At 40.6% G+C, this 14,453-nt stretch overlaps 1 protein-coding gene and 1 non-coding gene across 2 annotated transcripts in view; both read right to left on the bottom strand.

Moving 5' to 3' along the window:
* The window catches only part of Mphosph8 (M-phase phosphoprotein 8), a 31,849-nt gene that overhangs the window by 2,735 nt on the left and 14,661 nt on the right, over positions 1-14,453 (bottom strand). The window contains exons 5-11 of the mRNA XM_020177081.2: positions 13,665-13,919; positions 9,019-9,144; positions 8,849-8,937; positions 7,470-7,610; positions 6,888-6,974; positions 4,212-4,366; positions 1,628-1,782 (exon numbers count right to left, since the gene is read on the bottom strand). Of these exons, the coding sequence (XP_020032670.1) occupies positions 1,628-1,782; positions 4,212-4,366; positions 6,888-6,974; positions 7,470-7,610; positions 8,849-8,937; positions 9,019-9,144; positions 13,665-13,919 (1,008 nt within the window). The remainder of the gene's footprint in view (positions 1-1,627; positions 1,783-4,211; positions 4,367-6,887; positions 6,975-7,469; positions 7,611-8,848; positions 8,938-9,018; positions 9,145-13,664; positions 13,920-14,453) is intronic.
* Positions 11,839-12,000, bottom strand: LOC141413042 (U1 spliceosomal RNA). The gene has a single exon (XR_012437880.1). It is a non-coding gene; the product is annotated as a U1 spliceosomal RNA (small nuclear RNA).

Genomic DNA, 14,453 nt, shown 5'->3' with positions numbered 1-14,453 from the left:
AGGACACCTTAGAAACGACCCCAAATCCCATTTGTTCTAGGTCAAGGCATTGGTAGCTCTTTCCTCGAGCTGCTGGAATAAGACTGTGCTTTAGCTTCCTAAGGCAGCTCACTTTGCCTACAGCACTGAGGAGCAAACGCCAACCTGCTACGAATGTAGGAACAGTATGTCTCTCTCAGCTCCACTGTAACACAGTGAACAACCCACCTGGGGACTAGCAGCTTACAGTGAATCACCGTCAAGAAAAGCCATTTCTGCCAAACAGAAGGAGCTTTATCTCACTTAGGGAAGTGTATTCATTAGTCAATTCTACTCCGACAAATACTCAGGCTTCATAGGCAAAATGACACAAGAGACCCTTGATCAATTTGCTAATAGTTACTTCACATAATTTTCTTTTTCAGCAAAAGTGTACATTAATAAACATGACTATAGCTTCTAAGAGTCAAAGCACCTCTAGACATCATGTTCAGCTGGTGCATCTAAAACTTTAATGTGTTTACAAACCACAACTGACACTGAGAAAGGTAGGGCTGGATCTTCAAACCTGCTCCTGGGGCTCCTCTGTGAGACCATACTAGAGGAGCAGGGGTCAAGGAAATCCTGTCAGGTCTTACATTTGAGGATGACAGTGCATCTCTTATTTCAGATGAACAACAAAAATCTCTGGTGGGTGCAGACACACAGACACAGTACACATGAGGGGCGGGGGAAGGGGGAGCCCTTAGTAGGCCTATTTCGTCCAATCATGCCAAGAATCAGCAAGTTCACAAGAGGACCCACACCAGCAATGCAACTTACGATTTTTTTATGCCAATTTCATTAAACACTAAGATGCTTCAATTGGTTGTCTATAATTGGTATAACTTGACTGTATTTTCTTTTTGTTGGTGGTACTGGGATTTGAACTCATGCTTGCTAGGCTGGTGCTCTACTACTTGAGCCATAGCTCAACCCTTTTGCTTTAGATATTTTTTGGATACAATCTAGTGCTTTTTTGCCTGGAGCCAGCCTCAGACCACTATTATCCCACTTATTCCCAGGAGGCTGGAATCACTGCATGTGCCCTGATACCCAGTCTTTGGACTGTATTTTCTTTAATAAATATCCCAATAATGAATACCTATTTTTTTAAAGTGGGACAAATTTCTAACAAAACAGCCAAAGTACAGCTTCCTCTCTTCAGGCAGAGACAGTGTTTTCTGCACCTTCTATACAAAGTTGGGAGTCCTAGGAAAGGCCATGGTCACAGCCTCATCTACACAGGAGTTGCTAAGCAGAGGCAAGTACAGTAAACTTTATTTTGAGGAAAAACTTTTCTCTTTAAAATTTAGGCAAAGACTTTAATGACAAAATTTAGGGGAAAAAAGATTCTAGGCTTAAAATCTTGAAGCTATTTTTTAATAATACAGGTACATTAAGGCCCAATTCCCACACAACTGAAACAGGGTTAACAGTGCTCTTTGGCATCACCTGGGATGGTGGGTATCAGAGAGGTCTCTTTCTGCCAGAGCTGCTCTGTTAGCTATTATTACTCACAATGGCAAAAACAAAGGGTTCTATCTGTAAATCAGTATGTACAGAGTATACTTCAAACACAGAAGTTTGAGTGTGAGCATAGGCTTACTTTCTGGTATGTTCTGTGGTGGTTTGTAATTGAAATCTGTTGAGAAATCCGACCCCTCACAGAGTCGATGACACGCTATTGGGAAAACAGATTCCAATAGGGCAAGGCGAGCTTCAAAGTAATCCCTGATGGTTTCTTCTGCCACTCTGGAAAGCCTATTAACAGAAGACCAGAAGACCATCACATTAATGTTGATGTACTAAAGTATCACACTCTACCACATTAATAAGTATAATATTACATATTAAAAAACAGAAAATGTTTGAGGAAAATGTTAACTACCCTGAATTCATCATTACACATGGTATACATATATTAGATTAAGATACTCTATCCCATAAAATTTAAATTTTAGGTGTGGTTCAATACCCTAGCAAGTGTAAGGCATTGAGTTCAAACCCCAGTACTGCCAAAAAGAAAAAAAAAATTATATACATTAATGTAGAAAAGAGCATCACACTGTCCACTGTCCAATGCTAGTGAGGCCTGCCTACACTGTCCTTTCTGAAAAAGAACTGCAGTTCTGCCCTCACCTCACTTCTCTGCTCTTTTCCTCTCCCTATGCTATGGCTGTCATTTATCTCACCATTCATTTTCTCCCCACTCTCCCAAGACAAGGTTTCACTATGTAGTCAATGCTGGTCTTGAACTCAATTCTCCTGCCTCAGCCTCCTAAGTACTGGGATTTCAAGTGTACACCACCGGGAAGTTGCACAAAGATTAAGTCTTTTGCCCACGGTTATCTCCACATTTCTGGTCTTTATTTTATTTCAATGCAATACTGGGGATTGAACTTGGGACCTGGAGCTTGCTAGGCAAGTGCTCTATCACTTGAGCCATACCCTAGTTGTTCTCGTGACAAAGACTGTGCTTAATATGTGTTTTGTCTAATGAATAATACAAATGAGAGCCCCTCAGTCCTGCGCAAAGAGGACAGCTGGATGCTCCACTGGCTGGCTTTTTGTAACTACCCTAAAGTAAAGAAAGAGATGTTGGCTTCCTGGGATTCTTTTGTGAGATGGGCCCAGCACAGGCTGTCAGGAAAGCAGATCCTGCCTGGCCTCTGGTCTCTGGTGAAAATTTACCTTATTTTTGCTTAGAATGTGGATCTTCTGCCTGGAACTGTAAAACCATCTTGCAGGCTCAAAGCCAAGTGGTGTCCTAGTGTGGTAGAAGCAGGAAGCAAGAAGAGTGTCCAGCTCATCCCAGGCTGCTCGCCACCCAACACTGGCCTGAGAAATAAGCATGCACCATCTACAGATTGATGCTCCTGTAGCATTTCTGACAGGTACTGCCAAAACAATTGTTTTGATTGTCTTTTCTGTGGTACTGGGATTGGAACACAAGGTCTCGCACATGCTAGGCAAGCATTCTACTATTGAACTACAACCCCAGGCCACTACAAATAAAAAGACACTGGTGTTATAAAGTATGAACTTGCAGTAAAATATGATTTAGAATTCATTTGAAAAAGAATGAACTTGAAGACTGGAGGTATGGCTCAGATGCCAGAGTGCCTATTTGGCAAGCTTGAAACCCTGAGTTCAAAGCCCAGTCCCACAAAAACAAAACAAAAAAACAAAACTGTGATACAGATCATACAATTAATATGCTACAAAGAAATGAGCCATCAAGCTATGAAAAGACAAGGAAGGAACCTGCATGCCTGTTGCTAAGAAGCCAATCTAAAAGGGCCAGATAATGTATGATTCCAAATACCATGGAAAGGACACACTAGGGAGAAACTAAAAAATCAGTGCTTGTCAGCGATGAGATAGGAAGAGATGAAGAGGTGGAAAACAGGATTGTTAGGGTATGAGACTATTCTGTAAAATAATGCAATGGTGGATACACATCATTACATATTTGTTCAGGTTGAATGTACAACACCAAGACTGAACCCTAAGGTAAACGTGAGACTCTGGGTAATAATGATGTGATGTGTTGATGAGGGTTCATGGAGTGTTTAACAAATGTGCTACTGTGGTGGGAATGTTGACAGTGGGGAAAGCTGTGAGTGGAAACTATTTTCCACTCAATTTTGCTGTGAACCTGAAACTGCTCTAAAAACATAATTTTTGCCAGGTGCCCGTGGCTCGTGACTCAGGAGGCAGAAATCAGGAGGATAGAGGCTCGAAGCCAGTCCAGGCAAACAATGTGTGAGACCCAATCTCAAAAAGACCCATCACTAAAAAAGGGCTGATGGAGTGGTTCAAAGTGGAAGCCCTGAGTTCAAGCCCCAGTACTGCCGCAAAAAAAAAAAAAAAAAAAAGTCTATTAAAAAAAAAAGTTCAAATGATTTTAAGAAAATGTCAGCAAAATTACAGGAATACTCAACACTTAAGGAGATACTCCAGTGTTGTTTGAAATTTTCTAAGACTTCAATAACTTGCATAAAAATAATTCAGAGGTCACTTATAAAATCTACTGGGAACAGAAACCCACCAGGCTACATTTTGTTTTTTTTTCTGAGAAGTCACACTTCTCAGAAGTGTGACATAATTGGCCATTCCAATTATGTGTCCAACTTAACAGAGATACCATACTTTGTGTCTTAACTGTGGCACATTCACTTTGCACTTACGTCTCTAAATGGCTCTTCAGCAAGTCGTACACTAGTATGTTGTTACACTGCTTTGCAAAATACAGTGCACTATTTTGGTGCTTTGACAAAATGTTGCAATCAGCTCCACATTCAATCACAAGACGTACAATGTCTGAGTTTCCTCTTTTACAGGCCTAGGTCAGAAAAAGAGTGGTGACAATCTTTCAACTATGAGCAATAACAACTACCAGTTGGCATCAGGTTCCTTTCTCCACATGTACCTGGAACTTCTTTGTAAAGAGGGGAAAGTGTGATGGAGAAATGGTGAGAAAACCTGGAACCAGTACTCAGCAGATGGTTTACAACTGCACAGCATTACAGACACACTATGCCTCCCGGTCAAGGCACTCACTGCCCCAGCGTGCTTTTCTGCTGCTGTCCTGACACCTTCTCCATTCTCTCCAGACTCTCCTCTTTCCTACTTTCCTGCTCAGCCTTCTCCAGTTTCTGGCCTTTTTCATGTTTCTACATCTGAGTAGGTGACCTCACCTCCACCATTGGCTGTTGCTGCTGTCACTTAAGACTCATGACTCTCCAATCAGTGTGCAGCGCACATCTCTCTTGAGCAATGCCTCGATGACAATGCCTTCTGAGAGCCTGATGCCCAGCTTCTCCCTACATCTACACTGCCCATGCTCCCTAATTTAGGAGAACCAGGCATTGCCTTCTGTTCCATGTTCTGTGGATTCTACCTATTAAAAGGCTGGTGAAGCTGGGTAGTAGTGGCTCAAAGCTGTAATCCTAGCTACTCAGGAGGCAGAGATCAGGAGGATCATGGTTCAAAGACAGCCTGGGCACATAATTCACGAGACTCTTATCTCGAAAATACCTTTCTCTCTCTCTCTCTCTCTCTCTCTCACTCACACACACACACACACACACACACACACACACACACACACAAAGAGCTAGTGGAATGGCTCAAGGTGTAGGCCCCGAGTTCAAACCCTAGTGCCACACACACACACACAAAGCTGGTGAACTACCGAACTACTCACTTTAAGTTACTACTTAGATACGGACTACTATCATTTCCATTAATTTCAGGAATCTCCCTACAAGTCTGCAAACTGCTTGTCTTTCCTGAACACATCCTCTCTATTGCACTACAGAATATTAAAGCATCCCTTTAATCTGGATCTCACATGCTTGCTTTGGCAGCACACATACAAAAATCTGGATCTCTCACGGGCTCCCAAATGCCTTCAGGATGCATTCCCAGCCCCTATCATGCTGGTGCCCACCCACACCACCTTTTCCTGAGGTGTTCAAGCACCTGCTGTTCAGATGCATCCAGTGGTTTCTTACCAAGACAGTGGTCTGAGACGCTGCCTGTGCTCTATATGTATGGCAATAATAGACAATAAAGACCCAACGTTCAGGCTCCTGAACAAAATGAACCAAAAATGGAAAAACAAAAGTACAAAACAGTGAGCAAGGCCTATACTCCAAGTATAGCCAGAGGCCAGGACAGGAAGGGAATCCCATCCTCAGAATAGTGGGGTTCAAACCAAGGCAGCATCAGGCCCACTGCAGAACCAGGGACCTCAATGCTCCTATGTGACAGACACTGGAACAAGGTGCTACAGACAAATCCCAGCTTGGAAGATGGGTTCTGCGAAGCTGCAACTCAGGAAAGAGACTCAGTGCCTGGACCTACAGCATTTTGGGTCAGGAACCTGGGACTGCCACAGAGGAATGAGCTACTCTGGGCTAGGGCACAAGATGCAACCTGCTACACAAGGGCGGTACTCACTGGGTGCTTCGGGTAGCAGAAGGCCTTAACAGCCTTCACCTGGAGCCGTATCTGCAAGCCACAATTCTGAAGGAAACCAATTACCAATATAAAGTGACAATGACCATTGCAAGCACATGGTGCTTTCCGACTCCCAGGCCTCTGAACCTACAAGGACTGATGCAGGGCTCCCCCTTCATAGGACTCAGCCACCTTGGATATAACTGCCACCTGTGTCTGCTAGGTCACATACTAGCAAAGATGCTAAGGCTTATGGAACAAAGTCGTTAAGGCAGTAAACAGCATGTAGTGCCAGCCACTGTACTGGACTTTCTTAACTGCCTCCGGACACATTAATATTTTTGACAATGGCCAGATATTCTGGTTGGCCATGGGCCACCTCTGTCTACTCAATATATGAACCTCTCTTCTTCCCTTGGAGTGTGGGAATCCACCTCTCTTGCTGTCACCTGAGACACGTGTCTGCCTATAAATACCCAATAAATCACGCTTTGTGCAATCCTCCACCTGTCTGCCTCTTTCTTCAACACCTTCCACCTGGCAGGACAGTTCTCATATACTGAAACCATAGTTTTTCCACAACAAACTGCAGTACTATCTTGTTCCACTTCCTGCTGACACGCTCCTCTTGGTCACTTGCATGTTCTTTCAGGACACAGTGTGGCACCTAACACATCTACCCCAAGTCTTGTCCTGGGTTCACAGGCAGAGCTCAGAGGCCCTTCCTTGTGCTCATTCCAATACATCACTGACCCACCTCACGTTAACTGCCATTTTGCTGATCTACTTCTACTCATCTGTGAGCTGCTGGAGTCCCAGAGCTGTGTAGAAGCATGGGGTCTGGCCCTGGGAGGCATCCAGATAAACACCTGCCATGAGCACCTGCCAAGAGGGCTTACCTTCATAAGTGCAGTCTCTCCATTGGTCTGCTGAACGTTTACAAAAGCTCCTGCCTCCAAAAGAATAGCCACCGTGGTTAAAAAATTCTATTAAAAAAAACAAAACAAAACAAATTTAATCCCCAGAAATCTTTAAAAGACATTTTTAGGTGTTTTGCAATTTCAAGTCATCAGGAAAAAAGACTCAGCAGGTTCTATACCAAGTGGGTGACAGGCCACCATCTTCCTGTCTCTTCACCTGGCACAGTCAAGTGTGGCTCTACCAGCACGTGCCACCTACATGCTTCTGCATGTAAATCCTTAAAAAAGTAGTATGTGGGACCCTTCTAATTAGATCATTAATCAAAAACACAACTAAGTTCAGTTGGAAAAGATTTTTAAATTATCGAAGCGTGTAACCAATACTGATATATAGAGGTCATGTAAACTATTCCCAACTAGATAGGTCACGTTTTGAAAATCAGTACTACTAATGATAACAAAATCCACTTATAACATGACACAGACCAACTGAAACCTCAAAGTGACCACTGTATTTCACCACAGAAACACTGAGTTCCCTCACGCAGTGAAGTCTCAGACCTTCTCGGCGGCATGGATGAGAGCTGTGGTCCCATTCTTTTGCTGCCCATTCACTTTCGCACCTTTGGTGAGGAGGAGTCTCAGGAGGTCGTCCTGCCCTCCTGCTGCAGCGAGCATCACCAGCGTCATCCCACTAGAATCCTGTGTTGGTTTATTAGTGAAAAAGCTTATGAGTCTTTAATCAGAACAATTTTAGAACCAAGTCTCTTCAGCCAAGATAATTCAATGTGAAATCACTAACGTGCACTAATATAAGAATCTATAGTCAGGGACTAATACTGTTATTAATTCTTTTTTCACAAATAAATGTTACCATAAAATTTTATAATTTTCTGACATTAAATTCTAAAAGCACATCAACAATTTGCAAGACATAAAAACAATTATTTTGTGGAAGATGATCAAATCTTCTACCTAGAATATCCAAAGCAAGTAATTTAAAATTCATCAGAACAAGAATTTCATTAAGCAACTGAACACAACATAGACACACAGACACACACACACACACACAAACACAAACAGCTTTGTCATCTACTACCAACAACCAGTTGGAAGACAAATGTGAGTAAAGAAATGGCCATGGTTAAGAAAACAAAGATATAAAACATGTAGGAATACATCTAAAAGAAATGTGTGAGACCTATATGAGGAAAAAGATTCCTGGAACTTTGCTTAAGTATACACATGAAGAGCTAAATGTGCAAAATTACTGTGTTTATGATGGAAGACTCAAGATGTAAATGTCAGTTTTTAGCCAAATTGATCTATTGTGTTTCATGCAATTTTAATCAAAATTTCAACGTTTCCTAAACTGTAATCCCAATGAATTAATCTTTTGAAACACACAACTAAAACAAGAAAGCAAAGATAGAAAACTCTTTTCTAAGAAAGACAACACACTCAAAAACCATAAATGAAATGCATCAACAGTTGTGCCTATCTAAAGTAAAAATTCTCAAATCAATACAAGACTGAAAGCATAAAACCTAAAAACTAGAAAGAAAAGGCTAATATGCTCTATATTAAAAAAAAACCCAATGAATACCAGTATGAAAAACCCCCTGCCAACAATGGGATAACTGCTATACATGAGCCACCACCAGAGATATACAACAGCCACATGAAAATGAGTCCTTTACACCCCACACTGCTGAGGGCAAGCCACAGACACACATCAATCACAATTCATGGTCATTTGGGGGAGCAAATACAGCTGTATAATATTTGAATCTTACAGAATGAATGTGCATTCCTTTTGTTACTAAGAACTGAAATGCCACATTATGTCAAAAGAGTGGTAGGCAGGTACTCTAACACTTGAGTCACTCTGCCAGCCCTTCATGTTCCTTTTATAAGACTAGTCAAAGGCATATTACCTCTTGGTCCAAGTTATAGTCTTCATTTGAATTAAGTGCAACCTTTACAGTAATATAATCTCCATTTTTCACAGCGTCCCTCAACAAATCTACAATGAATGGAAAGGTGAATTAGGTTTCATATATCTAGATTTGTGAAAGGGACTTGAGTTAATTCCAAAATCACTCACTACTTGAAATGACATTCGCTGTGACAAAAGCTTCATCTTCCCCATCAAGGTGCCTTTGAAAATCCTCTAATTTCATCCACTCCAGCTGCAGGTCCATGCCCAAACTCAAGATCTGTTGCCTACCATCTGGAGAGCACAGAGCTTTGTTAGGATACATGCACACGGAGTATTATGAAAACCACAATACTGTTTACTAAAGTTGTGCTTCTAATCAAGACTTATGTTCACTTTTAATATCGATTATATAATTGAGTCTTTTCTCTAATTGATAAAGGCATAAATAGGTACCTAAAATTGTAAAATCATGAAATATAAAGTCCAGCAGCTCCAAAGAACCATGAATAATTCCAACGGGCTTTTTTGTTGTGTGTCTAGATGTATAAACTAGACTTACATGTAGACAAATCATTGTGGATCCTTCTAGACATAGCTTAATCCTTTCCTGCTGGAAACTCCCTGCTCTCACAATGCCTAACCTCCCAACATAAAGCACTGCTGGTCTCCTCCTTTTCTGGTGGGCCATGGGCTCAATAACACTGAGACAGACATGTCCACCTTCACTACCACTGCAACACATCAATGAGGTCTCTGCACAGCTCACTTAAGAGTAATCCAAAAGACCTACTTACTATTTTTTAAAATAAATTATAATTTACTGAAGATAAATTACTCCTTAGATGCAGAGTGTGGTTAATGTGCTAGCTCTCTAATACCATATTCCCTTTACCAATACCTAACACAGTGAATTAGGTATGAAAACCATGACTTGGCATGCTCAAGTTGTGACTTTAGCTTTGTTGTTATTGATCTTTTATTTATTGGGTGGTACTGGGGTTTGAACTCAGGGACTCATACTTACTAGGCAGGCACTATACTACATGAACCATTCCCCTAGTCCCTTATTTATACATTTTGAAGAAATATTTATCAGCAGAGCACAGAGCAGTAGTTAACAGATGCTTTATCACCTTTGTGACTGGTTCTCCAATTTCTTAAGATACTGTTTATCAATAGGACCTTCTCAGCATGTCAAAAGTAAGATTTTAATGACATAACTAACAAAACGGTTAGTGTATATAATCAAACTGACACTTTTTTTTTCATTTTTCTTTTATTATTCATATGTGCATACAAGGCTTGGTTCATTTCTCCCCTCTGCCCCCAAAACTGACACTTCTTTTATGTTTATGTGGTTTTGTTTTGTGTAAGCAATCTTTCCCTACCCCAAGTTCACAAAGATAAATGCCTAATATTCAAATGCCCTCCGTGTAGTTACAGCTGTGACTCCATCAGGATTTGAGCTTATCCTTATCACATGAATCTGTGTCACCTGGACTCTATCCCATGGTCAGATCTGAGGTCTCTAGTCTGCTCTGCTAATTAATCAACCTTTCTAGTGCCGAGTAAATACTGTATCTGTTGCTAGTTTTATACAAAGGGTTTTCATTACTTCTGGGATAAATGGATTTGCCTTTGAGTCTTCCACATACATTTTAGAATTAGTATTTGTAAATTCCATGAAAAATTCCTTTATTTTTCTCTTTCACTGCTGGGGATGGAACCCAGGGCCTTTCCCATGCCAGGCAAGAGAAGATTTTAGTGACTTTCAAGAAGTGTTTTTGGGTGGTGCACAAGGTCCTGAGTTCAAACCCCAGTACCATAAAAAATTATTATTGTCTTCTAAATATGCTGCTATTAAAGTTCTCCACCCATCCCTGCACTGGGATATGAATTCAGGACCCCACACTTGCTAAGCAGCCACTCCACAGCCCAAAAGTTATCTTTTAAAAGTCCATTTATCAAGCAGAAATGTACATGGATATGTGCACTGAAGATATATAAAAATATATTGATTTTTGTACATTGGTTTTATATCCATTCACCCTGCTATAACTGTAGTATCTAGTAATTTCTAGATTCTTTTGGGTTTTCTACAGAGATCATATCATCTGATTATCACAGTGTTTTTTTTAATCCTTCTTTCCTTTCCAATGCTTATGCCTTCATTTTGTTATGTTAATATCCTAGGTAACCCTTAGTATAATGTTCAAAGACGGTGCTAACAGCTTCTCCTTGTACTAGTTCTGATTTAAGACACATACCTGTAATGTTTCACCATTAACAAAGACATTTGGCTTATCAATTGAGAAAGCTCCTTTTTTTTTTTAAAACTGTTGTCTAGGCTTTTTTTTTTTTTTAAATCACAAAATCCATTAAAGCTGAGTCTGGTGGCACAAGCCTGTAATCCCAACACTCAGGAGGCTAAGGCAGGATGATCATGAATCACATCACAAGTTCAAGACCAGTCTGGGCCATACAGATCCCGCCTCTAAATAAATAAATAAATAAAAATAAAAACCTATTAAATCTATTTCTTTACAAATCCCAGGGGAAACCCAACTGGTCATAAGAGATTTAGGTTTTTTTCTTTTTTGGGGGGAAGGGGATACTAGGGTTTGAACTCAGGGCCTCATACTTGCCAGGCAGGTCCTCTACTGCCTCAGCCACTCCGCCAGCCCTTTTCTCTGCAGGGTATTTTCAAGATAGGGTCTTGTGCACTATTTGCCTAGGCTGACTCCAAACTCCATCCTCCTGAACTCTTCTTCCTGAGTAGCTAGGATTATAGGCATGACCAACCAGAGCCCAGCTGAGATTTAGTTTTTTAAGTAAGACTAGATTCAATTTGTTCATGTTCTGTTTAAAATTTTCACATCTGAACCTGGCCTGTCTTTTCCTTTCTCACACAGTCTTTGCCTGGTTAAAGTCATACTGGTCTCACAGAATGAGTTAGTATTGTGTTTTTGTTTTTTTTTTTGTTAAGGGGAGAGTGCGAATGCAGTCTCCCACTACCACAAATTATGCAGTCGAGTTTCCCACATTTGGGGAAATCGCAGGGGTCAGCACATCTGGAGTGCAATGGATATGCCTAGCCCTGGGAAAACCACCTTCGTGATCATGGTATCTCCCCTGCCAGATAAGTACAGTATTGTGTATTTTTAAGAAAACTTTTCTCTCTCCCCAAGAGAGACCCCTGCTGTAGTAACTCACTATTTAGTCCAGGCTGGTTTCAAACTAGCGATCCTGCTGCCTCAGGCCCCAGTGATGGGATTACAAACAAGTGAGCACTACACCACACCACAATTTTTGTTTAAAAGAAAGACTTCTATCAGTTTGGTAACTCTAGCATATAAAATCATCTGGGCATGGTGTTGAATCTGTGACGCTATTTTAAGGACTTTTTCGTATTGCTTAATATTTATAAGACTATTTAGTCTATTTTTTCTTGGGCCAGTTTTGTTTTTCCAGGAATTTTGCCATTACATTCAGCTTTCCCATCTATCAATACGAAACTGTTCACAGAACTCTTTTCTTTTTGCTTTTATTTACTCACTTATTTGGTAGGACAGGACTTAGTATTTACAATGCAGGCACTCAACCGCTTGAGCACACCTCCACTCCATTTTGCTCTGGTTATTTTGGAAATGGGGGTCTCCAAATTTGACTGGGTAGCCTCAACCTATGATCCTCCCAATGTCAGCCTCTCAGTAGCTAGGATTATAGTAGTGAGCCACCAGTGCCCGACTCTTTTATCGTCTTAATTTGTACATAATCTATAACTGTCTTTTTCACTTGGAGTATTGTTTAAGCCTTTATTCTACCCTCCCTGCCCCACAAAAAAAAAACCAAACCAAACAAAACAAAAAACTGTGTCAGAGGCTATCTATTTTATTAATCTTTTCAAGGAAGCAGCTTCTGGTTTTAAGATGTTCCCTACAGCCAGGCACTGGTGGCTCACGCCTGTAATTCTAGTGACTCAGGAGGCAGAGATCAGGAGGGTCGTGGTTTGAAGCCAGCCCAGCAAAATAGTTTGCAAGACCCTATCTTGAAAACACCAATCACAAAAAAAGGGCTGGTGGAATGGCTCAAGGTGTAGGTGCTGAGCTCAAGCCTCAGTACAGCAAAAAAAAAGATGCTCCCTACACCTGCTCTTTATTGCTTGGTATCCACTGCCATCTGCCCTCAAGGAAGCCAACTTCCTCCTTAGTTTCCTGTGGTCCTGGAAATGATCCCAATGTCCTTCATGGAAGCTTGGCAATGCTTCAAAAGCATGCTTTACTTAACTTTCTAGGGTCTCCGAGAATATCTAGTGTTGTATATTCTGAACTACTGGAAAAACTCTCCTCATCTACTTCTCAAGATCCACAAACTACAGTTCATCAGATCAATCTTGTTTATCCTGTTCTAGTTACATACATACAGCTTTTATTATCCTCTCCACAGCTTTTATACTCAGTGGCTTATATAAGGCCCTCCATTTCCCAGCCAATTTCAACAGCCCAGATTAGTATTTACAATATAACCTTACTTGTATTTGTTATTTACTGCAAAGTTAAAAGGAAGATTCTAACTAAGTCTGTATATGACCATTTTCTAAAAGACATACCATCAAACTCTAGAAAGTATTTGATGCCTTTAAAAGTCAAAGCATGACTTAAGTTTTAAATATAAAATTTATTCAGGAGATTCATATAAAATCTTCTACATTATTTTCTTAACGTGAGATCTGAACTGCAGTGGGAGAGAAGAGTAACAACATGGTGCACTACCCTCAAGTCATTCTGCCAAACAACATCAAACAAACTCACCCAAATTCTCATCCATTTGACATACATTGTCCAAAGCCTCCTGATCACCTTCTGCAGCAATGTATGCCCAAGTGTCAGTTTCATCTCTGGTATTTCTCCTTTCTTTAAGTGAACATTTGTTCTCCTTTGTTTTGTGATCTTCTGAAGCTTTACAATCCAATGATATTTCTTCTCTTTTCCGATTATTCTCAGGATCATTTTTTTCTTCTGCAGTTTTTTTGAATAAATCAAACGCATTTCTGATTTCCTTAAATGCTAGTGCAAATATTAAAACTGATGCTTAGTATGAGTCACAAATTTGTCATAATCAAAAGAAAGTCTGTGTTAGTATTACAAAATGTTTTAAAATTTTTACTAGTATCACGATCAGATTTACTATCAAAGTCACAAAGCTGAGCTGGAGGTGTGGCTCAAGCACAAGGCCCTGAGTTCAAACCCTAGTACTGCCAAAAAAAAGTCATAAAGTTGTTTCACTGCTCAGCATTTAGAAAGTTGTGACAAAGGACTATTCAAATCTGCTTTGTTAGCTTTTTCTTCCTCTGTGTAGCTTTTGTTCATCAGTTTACACAGCACTGGGACTGATCCCAGGTCCTTGGGCATAAGCATTGTAGTGGTGAGTTCTACCTCCAGCTCCTCTCCTGTATCTTCTACATCAATTTCAGGTACACTTTTGAGGCCACTGTACAGCCTTAAACGCAACCACTGTTTGTCTCATTTACAATGGTACTTACTGGGAGTCTTGATTTTCAGTACCCCTGCTGATAAAACCTATCTACTATGTACTCAACG

The sequence above is a fragment of the Castor canadensis genome, chromosome 10 (assembly GCF_047511655.1).
Source record: "Castor canadensis chromosome 10, mCasCan1.hap1v2, whole genome shotgun sequence".
Classification (NCBI taxonomy): Eukaryota; Metazoa; Chordata; class Mammalia; order Rodentia; family Castoridae; genus Castor; species Castor canadensis.
This window is presented reverse-complemented; position numbering and strand designations above follow the sequence as displayed.